Genomic DNA, 9,862 nt, shown 5'->3' on the forward strand with positions numbered 1-9,862 from the left:
CATGAAGTTCTGAAGAGATTGGTGTTTTTGGCTTTGACGTATCTCAACCCAGGGCTGAGCTTTAAAGGTTTTGATCATTCAACAAGTGTACAAAATATTAAGAAAATTGGACAACATGAGGTAAGAAAGCTGGATCACTTGATATGAAATCACCCAGGGGTATAGTGGTTTGTTTAAAGTGTGTACTTGCAATTAAGATAGGATAACTATGGGTAGTTTCTTAGTTTTAAATTTGCAAAGAAGAATTTGTCATTCTTTAATTGGTAACCTGACAGTTATTGAGACAGTGCAAATTTATCCGTCTAAAACGGTTAATTGAGTGCTAAATTCACAACTTTGAAGAATAGAGAGGAGCAAAGATACTAGTTGTATCACAGAAATTGATACTTGTAACTTCTTACAGCTTATCCAAATCAAGAAAACCTCAAGTAAAACTTGCTTTAAGAACAAGAGCTGCAAAACTTGCAACCAGCATCTCAGGTCAATACAGCCAGCGTCAGAGTACTGGAAGATACAGTTCCCGGAGTCAGCAGAATACACCTAAGCAAACCGGATTTGCAAGTAAAGCTACTGCGAAGGGCATAAGAAAGACAAGGTCTGCCCCTCCATCAGTAGCAAAATCATCAAGACTTAGCAGTCGTACAACTCGTCAGAATCGAGATTTGCTACAAGCAGACACATTTATAGAGTTGACCAGTCCCCAGAGGCGACGCCGAGGAAGGAAGACAGCAGATAATACTCCAGAGAGTAGTCCTTCCAGTTCTCTCGGCTTCAGAATTGTTGATGCTACAGATTCAAAGGAAAAGAAAAGTTCTCCCATTCCTATTGTAAAAAATTCTCCTCAAGACACAGAGCCCAAAAAGAGGGGTAGGAAACGACAATCTACAGGTATGTTGAATCCTTAAAATACTATTGGCTGTAGAATGAATTCAGCCCGTTTGGGACTGCCATGTGGAACAGGTAGATGGCTTCTTTTGACATTGCCTTCAGATGTAAGGCAGAAAGAAGTTTTCATCATAGTATATATCAGAGCTCTCCAAACTTTTCATGTTGGTGACATTTCAGTGGGGTTTTGCCATATTTCAAGAGGTAAAAATCTGGACACAAAAGGTTGTTGAGCTTTTTTAGGGCAATCGCCTGATAGCCCTTCTGCCGCCACCAAGCCCGAGCCACCCACAGCCAGCACATTAACCAGTGTTCCAAAATCCAGGACATTTGGTTTAAAATGCAAAATTCCTCCCAGATGGGCATGTAAGGCCCCCAGAAGAAGAGATGTCTGGGAATTCCAGGATGTATGGCAACCCTATTTTTTAGACATGCATCATTGTGTGACATAGTAATTCAGTTTTACTAGCAAACTGGAGGTTAAACTAACCCCTTTCCAGCCCTGGGAGGAGCACAGGGAGCATTCGTGTGACATACCTACACAATGCAGTCGATATGCTAACGTGTCGCAACACACAGTTTGGAAATCTCTGGTATATGTAAAAGTAATGTGAATTGGCCTTAAAGCCTGGCAAAACGGATGTAGAACTAGGGAGGTTTGTTATTGTATCCTGTGGCTTTTCATACTCTTACTGCCAGAAATACATGGCATAGCACTATGGATCAGAGTCTTGCATTTTTTATTTGTCAAGAGAATCAATTCTTTTCCGTTTTCTCATTGGTTGTCTCCCTCCAATCTCATTCTTAAGGCTTTTCTAGGTAGGGAGGCCAAGGCCACCTGGCTGGAGAATAGAGAATATTCAGAACATTTAAATGGCGCACGGCAATATACAAGAAAGCTTTTCTAGTCTGGTCAAGTAAAGGTTATAGGGTAGAAGGCTTGGAGTAATCGGTTGAATTGTTTCATCTTGGGATGGGCTTAGAGAGTTTGCAACTTGGAGCAGGCCAGCAAGAGAGATTAAAGATGCTCCTCTCTGACTGAACTTATGTCGTTTTTGTCCCGAGTTATATCAGGGATGGGCAAAAGTTTGGAGGAGTGTAATGCACCCTTGTTTGAATGTGAAATAGCTGATCTTCTAACAAAAAGAAGAAACATCTTTCAGATCAGCCTCCATACCCAAGGAAAACTCAGTGCAAAAAGAGCTTTTAAGCTCTCTGCCTTGCTTGCATTTACCTTGCAGAATTTCAACCAGCTGGTCTTCAATTGTGTATGATTGAAACTGTGCAAGTTTGAAGTGCATAAGATGCCATCATACTATACACCGGTTTGTTTACTAATCATTTTTCTTCATTCTGAAAAGGAAGCCAGCTCCTTTCAGGTTGAGTCATTACTCAATACTTAGTACCAGCTTACACAAATTGTGTAGTTCTGTAAACAGTTGTATCTGAATGATTGTCTTTTGAGGGGGCTGTTTCCTTCAGAGGACACTGGGGGTTGGCGGGCAGGGAAACCCATTCTAGCTTTCCTTATCCTCGACTGTAGCACTTTGAGTAAGGATGAACTCAGATCATATTGTTTCTGTACCACTTTAACTTTTCTTAACATGTTCCTATTCCCTCAGCATAATGTATTTCTTAAATAATTTGTTTTTCCCCAGAGCCATCTCCAATGCCTTTGAATAGGAGAAGTTCAGGACGTCAGGGTGGAGTTCATGAACTGTCTGCTTTTGAGCAGCTTGTTGTGGAATTGGTGCGTCACGATGACAGCTGGCCTTTTATGAAACTAGTGTCCAAAATCCAGGTAAATAGATGGGGTCCAGTGTAGTAAAAAGTGACATTTACTGACAAACCAGGAATAGTCAAAAAGAGGAAGAACAGAAAAATACTTCTGAAATTCAATCTCTACATTTGAGTCATATCTAGAACTAGAAGTTTCATATGTTACTGTAATAACTTGTGTATGCCTCACCTATTTAGTTTGAAGATGTAAAATTGGTGGAGTATATGGGCTAATGTAAGGGACATGGGTGGTGCTGTGGGTTAAACCACTGAGCCTAGGACTTGCTGATCAGAAGGTCGGCGGTTTGACTCCCCATGACGGGGTGAGCTCCCGTTGCTTAGTCCCTGCTCCTGCCAACATAGCAGTTCGAAAGCACATCAAAGTATAAGTAGATAAATAAGTACCACTCTGGTGGGAAGGTAAACGGCGTTTCCATGCGCTGCTCTGGTTCGCCAGAAGCGGCTTAGTCATGCTGGCCACATGATCGGAAGCTGTACGCCGGCTCCCTCAGCCAATAAAGCAAGATGAGCATCGCAGCCCCAGAGTCGTCCGTGACTGGACCTAATGGTCAGGGGTCCCTTTACCTTTATGGGCTAATGTAGTGCTAATGCCAGAGAGATTGACTTTTCTCCAATCCTTATTTGAATGCTATGACAACGGAAGTGTAAGAGACAGTTCAGCTAAGTCAGTGTTGGGTCCTGAAATTCAGAAAGGCTTCTGTTGTTGGCTGTGTGAAGAGGGAGCTTGTTAACTCCAGGTTCAGCATTTTCTGTTTTGTTCATAGCTCAGCGATTATCGGGAGGTAGCTGAACACACACCATGGATGGGTAATGTCACCACCTTGCAACTGAAGACAGGAAATGCAAACTGATGTTTTGCATTTTAACTTGGTCCAGTGAATGACAAACTGCAGGAACAGACTTAATAGATCCAGAAAGGGAAACATTATTAGGAAAAAACCTCAAGAGAGTTTAAATTGACTTTTATTGTAAAACAATGTAATGGCCACAAGATGGCGATGTTACCCAGCCATGTTGCCTGTTAATCACCTAGAAACACCCTTCAGGTGAGAACCAGCTGTTCCACTTTTTGAACATTGAACAATGAAAAGTGCATACAAATTCAGCACATGATTCTGTACTGCACAGTTTGAAAACCGGCTGATCTATTGACCTGTTCTTAAGAGACGATGGATTGGAAATATGTAAAATACATACCTTGTAACTGCTGCATTGTTGTTGTTTAGTCGTGTCCGACTCTTGGTGACCCCATGGACCAGAGCGCACCATGTACTCCTGTCTTCCACTGCCTCCCGCAGTTTGGTCAAACTCACACATTCCTGATATTCAGAAAAAGGCAGGACTGCCTGTTTGGGTGGGCAGATTAAAAAGATTTAACTTCTGAATGAGGTCTCTTGATTTATTGCCTAAAAAATCATGAAAAATATTTTGATTATATGTGCTTTTTTGCTCTTTCTCTCTGCATTTTTAAAAAATGTACTTCTTTACCTAAATGCAGGTACCAGACTACTATGATATTATCAAAAAACCTATTGCCTTAAACATAATCCGTGAAAAAGTCAACAAATGTGAATACAAACTAGCTTGTAAGTAAAGTTTTCTAAAATAATTCTATTTCTGTTGCTTTAAACACAGTTTAATTTACAAGGCATCTGAATGACTTTAGTTTTATGTTATTCTGAAACAGTGGAGTAATGCAATAGGAGTTATGCTCCCAGCAGTGGGCGTTCAGCATATTGAACAATACACACTTGAACATTATTTACCTCTAGCTGAAATGTGAGAATACTCTTTTGTGAGCCAAAGTAATCCACCATAAGGGTGGTGGTGTCTTTGTCTAGGAAACATTGATTTTGGGATTATCTATAATTTTTATAACATTATGGACTAAATGTGTATTTGTTTTTTCTTCCTTACAGCAGAATTCATTGAAGACATTGAACTGATGTTTTCAAACTGCTTTGAGTATAACCCACGCAATACAAGTGAAGCAAAGGCTGGAACAAGACTTCAGGATTTTTTCCGTGTTCAGGCTCACAAGCTTGGACTTCCTCTTACTTCTGGTTACATGGACCGTGCTGCTCCAGCAGCCAAAAAATCCCGAATCTAACGTCTTCCTTTTAAAGGACTTCTATTAGAGGAATCCTCTTATATTTTCATGGAAATATTTAAATCATGCAGCCATAGAAAGCAATAACATCTGTCACACCTTGGAAGTGTGACATGCACTATGTTCTCAATTATTAAGCACTCAGGAGAATGTAGGAAAGATTACCTTTGCTACAGTTTTGTTCAGTGACTAATAACTTTGATGTGTTTTGAATACAGTACTGGTTTACAGTAGCTTTTGTACTTTTAATGACCATTTTGTGTCAAAATACCTTCCAGAAATATTTTTCTTCAGCACCAGATAATATTGTTATATTGTTTAGATCTTGTAGGAGCTGTGGCATTGTCTTGTGAGGGTTCTACCTAGGCTAAAACAGTCATCTGCAACGCAGTGGACATCTGAAGTCACTTGAGCACAAAGTTTTGACACTACAAGTGAATGAGTACACCTTTTTATCATTTAAATTAGTGTGCTGGTGCTGGTTGGAGAAATTCACTCTGACTTTATTAAGTAGATATTTATTTAGCATTCAAATAATTTGTGGATTTGTTTTTGTATTTATAAAAAAATTTACTTGGAGGATAAAGAATTCATTAATTTCCTGTTTACTCTGTGTTTAGTTGTTTAAACCTCTCATGAGTAGTTAATTGTCCTCTACCTGGCAGTTCTTACAGCAAAACTGAAAGTTTATTTGTACAACTTCTGAGTGTAAAAAATAAAGTGAAACATTTTTCAAAGTACTACTTGCTTATCTGTATACTAGTGGCTGCCCAGTTCTTGGGTGAAGCAAGAATATAGATAACAGGGCTTGCCACTTGTTGATTCTATCAGCAGCATTTCTTAATTGATGTGTGATCCTTTAATGTTTGCAGACCTGTCATGATGAACTATTCCAATACCCGTGTCCATACTACTCCTGCAGATGTCTTGAAAACTACTTATTTAATTTTTTCTAAAACTTTTTGTCAATAAAGTAAAACAAAAAAACTTTTGCCTCAGTATTAATCTTGGGTGACTTGGAAAGTTGCCTCTGTACAAAAGACCAGAAACATGAGGTTTCTAGTAACTGTCAATTTTCATACTTTGTTATCAAAATACAGTAGCCCAAATGTGAGTTACTCAATTCAGTCAATCAATCATTTTATTTGTATGCTGCCTTTCCAAAGTTAAAACAAAGCAGCTTACAACATGTTAAAATTACATAATTACAAACATAACAAAACAAGTCTGTGGTTTTCTAGAAGTTGCTGGACTACAATTTCCATCATCCCAGACCATTGGCCATGATGCCTTGAAACTAATTGGAGTTTGAGCTTGACATCGATACCAGGGAAGGTCCTGAAGATAATTCAACAAAGATTCAGCATGGGTTTCTCAAAAATGTCATGCCAGACCAATCTGATTTCTTTTTTTGATGGAATTACAAACTTGGTGAATCAGGGAAATGTGGTAGACGCAGTGTATCTTGATTTCAGTAAGGCTTCTGACAAAGTCCCCCATGATATTCTCTTGAAGAAGCCTGTAAAATGTGGGTTGAATGAGATAACTGTTAGGTGGATTTGTAGCTGGTTAACTTACCAAACTTGAGTACTCATTAATGGTTCCATGTCATCCTGGAAAAAAGTGACAAGTTGGGTGCCACAGGGTTATGTCTTTATAAATGACTTGGATGAAGGAATTGAGGGGATGCTCATCAAATTTGCAGATGACACTAAAATAGGAGTAGCTAATGCCACGGAAGACAGAATCAGAATTTAAAATGACCTTAACAGCTTGTGTACAGTTCTCCAATCTATCAAAATGAATTTCAGTAGAGACAAATGTAAGGCACTTAAGCAGGAAGAACCAGGTACACAAATATAGGATGGGGGACACCTAGCTTCAGTGCTTTTTTCTGGGGGGGATGCAGGGGTACGCATACCCCTAAACATTTTGTGAATCTGTACTTTTGTCCATTTACTGTATTTTTCTCAATTTGAACTATAAAATGGTGATTTTCTTGAGTCAAAATGAGAGTACCCCTAAACCTTTTTTTTTAAAGAAAAAAGAGCACTGCCTGGCTTACTAGCAGTACATGTGAAAAAGATCTAGGGGTCTTGGTGGGCCACAAGCTTAACATGAGTCAACAGTGTGATGCAGCAGCAAAAAAAGCTAATGTTATTTTAGGCTGCATCAATAGAAGTAGTGTCCAGGTCAAGGGAAGTAATAGTACCACTCTATTCTGCCTTAGACCACTTTTGGAATACTGTGTCCAATCTGGGCACCACAATTTAAGGATATTGACAAGCTGGAACTTGTGCAGAGGGTGGCAACGAAGATGATCAAGGGTCTGGAAAGTAAGCCTTATGAAAAACGCTTGAAGGAGCTGGGTATGTTTAGCCTGGAAAAGAGGAGACTGAGAGGAGATATAGTAGCCATCTTTAAATATCTTAATGGCTGTCACATGGAAGGGGGGCATGCTTGTTTTCTCCTGTTCTTGAGGGTAAGACTCGAGGCAACGGCTTCAAGGTGCAAGAGATTCCAACTAAACGTTCAGGAAAACTTTTGATTGTAGGAGCTGTTTGGCAGTGGAACAGACTTCCACAAGAGGAAGTTTTTAAGCAGAAGTTGGATGGCCATGTGTCGTGGATGCTTTAGCTGAGATTCCTGCATTGCAGGGGATTGGAGTAGATGACCCTTGGGGTCCCTTCCAACTCTTAAGATTCTGAGTCCAACAACATCTGGAGGGCCACTGGTTATCTATCACTAGAAGGCATCTACCCTGCAGACAGATGGGAGAGCTGAGCAGGATATGTACACCTGAAAACTGTGGCTGAAGTCTTGGGCATGAGCAACAATGTGCTTGTAAGAATGTTTGTTTCATTTACCTTACCTATTAATGTGAGGTGTGCTGCGTAAATTTAAATGGACCACAAGAGAATCTCACCCCTGTCTGTAAAGCACCCATGGGCATTGCATTTTTGTACAAGTCAAGCATAGGCATAACTTTATACTTATACTTTTATAAAGCCATTATAAAAGAGAGCCACTCAATTACTTTTTATAATTTTTTACCCATGAACAAACACTACAGAACAAAAAAACAGTAAACCTATAGTACATATTGCTGTGTGCAGTACATGTGTATCCTTTGACTCTTGATTCTTGAGTAAAATACAAAAAACTACTTTTCTTTCCCCCAAATGTAAGACCCTTGTAACATCTCCTCCCTGTCCTCCACTTCCATATTAACCCACAAATTAGCTTTATTTTCATGTATTAATGCCAACAATTGCCTAACTTGGAAGGCACTAAATACCAGAAGTTAGGTATTATGGGGTCTCCTGGTGCTATGTGCATCCACCCCCCCCCCCGTGTTTTCTCTCTCTGCCTTTTATCTACCACTTTGTAAATTTATCTTGTTGTATATAAACTGGTAGTACTTCAAAAAGGTATGCCAATTTTGGTTACCACTCTCATTTTAATGAGTGCTATTTTGCCAAGCCAGATTTTTGGGCAGATTTTTCCATAGATCTGAATGAAGCTTGCATGCTCTACTCCAACCTTCTTCAGCCCCCATTAGCCACTGGTCAGGAATGATGGGGGTTGCAATCCTTTCAACATACATTGTGGTGAACATCTTGCAGTTATGCAGGACTCAACATCAGCTAGACATCACCAAGTCTACTAAGCTGCTTGATTGGGCCTCCTCAGTGAATGCTACCATTTAAAAGAAATCTAAAAGGGTAAAGGGAACCCTGACCATTAGGTTCAGTCGTAGACGACTCTGGGGTTGCGGCGCTCATCTTGTTGTATTGGCCGAAGGAGCCGGCGTACAGCTTCCAGGTCATGTGGCCAGCATGACTAAACCGCTTCTGGCAAACCAGAGCAGCGCACGGAAATGCCGTTTACCTTCCCGCTGGAGCGGTACCTATTTATCTACTTGCACTTTGACGTGCTTTTGAATGGCTAGGTGGGCAGGAGCAGGGACCGAACAACGGGAGCTCACCCCGTCGCGGGGATTCAAACCGTCGACCTTCTGATCGGCAAGCCCTAGGCTCTGTGGTTTAACCCACAGCGCATCCCGCATCCCTTAAAACCTAAATCATACTAAAACTGTGGTTGGTGGCCATCATGCACTTGCTTAAATTAATTACTGAGTAAACTCTTACAGATTTATTAGATTGTATTTCAGACTGCTTTGACATGAATTTAAATCTGCTTTATTTTCTGTTTTGATATATGCTAAATCTTGTTGTGTGCCTACCTTCATTCTGGTACTTTGCCTTAGCCAAGTTGATGTTTTTTTCTATTAGTCCCTTTGGTCAAGAGAGCGATCTAAGCTAAGCATGCCTCTGTTATTTGGTGCTCCATCTGACGCAGGTGCCTTCACTCCTTCAGCAACTCTATTGCCCCTTCTCTTTAAGTCACAAGGTGGCCCAAACCCAAGTGCTGGCTGTCCACCGAAGCACTCAGAAGAGCCGGTGCAGTACAGTATGGTACAGTGGTTAGAGTATCGAACTACGATGGGAAGCAGGCATAGGTGTAGCCACATAGGTGTAGCCAAGGGGGGCAACTGCCCCACCTAAATGAATAAAAATACTTACTTGAGGTTCTGCCCCCGCAACATAAAGCCTGCCCACCAACATAAATTCAGGCTACGCCCATGGGAGTAGGGTTCAAATCCTCACACGGCCATGAAGCTTACTGGGTGACCTTGAGCCGGCGGTCACTGCCTCTCAGCCCAACCAACCTCACAGGGTTGCAGTGGGGATTAATTCAGGAGGGGGGAAGAACCAGGTACGTCACCTTGAGCTCCCAGGAAAAACGGCGAGATATCAATGCAATGAAGTCGAAGGAATACTCAATTGCCTGTTTGCGAAGAGCCGCCGCCTGCGCTTGCTCCCCGGCCCCCTCGCTCCGTCGAGAGCGCGGAGAAGGAGGCAGCTGGTCCTCCTTCCTCACGGCTCCCTCAGCGGCCCGTTGAGCGAGGAGGCCAGGCTGGAGGCAGCTGCAAGAGCGCCTGCTGCTTCCAGGCGGTGCCCCGGTGGGCCGCTCCCTCCCGGGGAGCGCCGGCGGCTGCAGCAG

General features: G+C 41.5%; 1 protein-coding gene and 1 long non-coding RNA gene across 7 annotated transcripts in view; one reads left to right on the forward strand and one right to left on the reverse strand.

Moving 5' to 3' along the window:
- BAZ1A (bromodomain adjacent to zinc finger domain 1A) overlaps positions 1 to 5,535 on the forward strand; it is a 43,921-nt gene extending 38,386 nt beyond the window's left edge. For all 6 annotated transcript variants that reach the window (XM_053380392.1, XM_053380417.1, XM_053380399.1 and 3 more), the window contains 4 exons: positions 404 to 888; positions 2,544 to 2,686; positions 4,184 to 4,271; positions 4,605 to 5,535. In XM_053380392.1, coding sequence (XP_053236367.1) covers positions 404 to 888; positions 2,544 to 2,686; positions 4,184 to 4,271; positions 4,605 to 4,795 — 907 coding nt within the window. In that variant the 3' untranslated portion in view covers positions 4,796 to 5,535. The remainder of the gene's footprint in view (positions 1 to 403; positions 889 to 2,543; positions 2,687 to 4,183; positions 4,272 to 4,604) is intronic.
- Positions 5,536 to 5,918: 383 nt separating this feature from the next.
- Positions 5,919 to 9,320, reverse strand: LOC128409941 (uncharacterized). Its single transcript, XR_008329349.1, has 2 exons — positions 9,042 to 9,320; positions 5,919 to 6,133 (listed from the first exon to the last, which is right to left on the reverse strand). It is a non-coding gene; the product is annotated as an uncharacterized LOC128409941 (long non-coding RNA).
- Positions 9,321 to 9,862: the final 542 nt, after the last annotated feature.

Source organism: Podarcis raffonei, chromosome 1 (assembly GCF_027172205.1).
Source record: "Podarcis raffonei isolate rPodRaf1 chromosome 1, rPodRaf1.pri, whole genome shotgun sequence".
Taxonomy (NCBI): domain Eukaryota; kingdom Metazoa; phylum Chordata; class Lepidosauria; order Squamata; family Lacertidae; genus Podarcis; species Podarcis raffonei.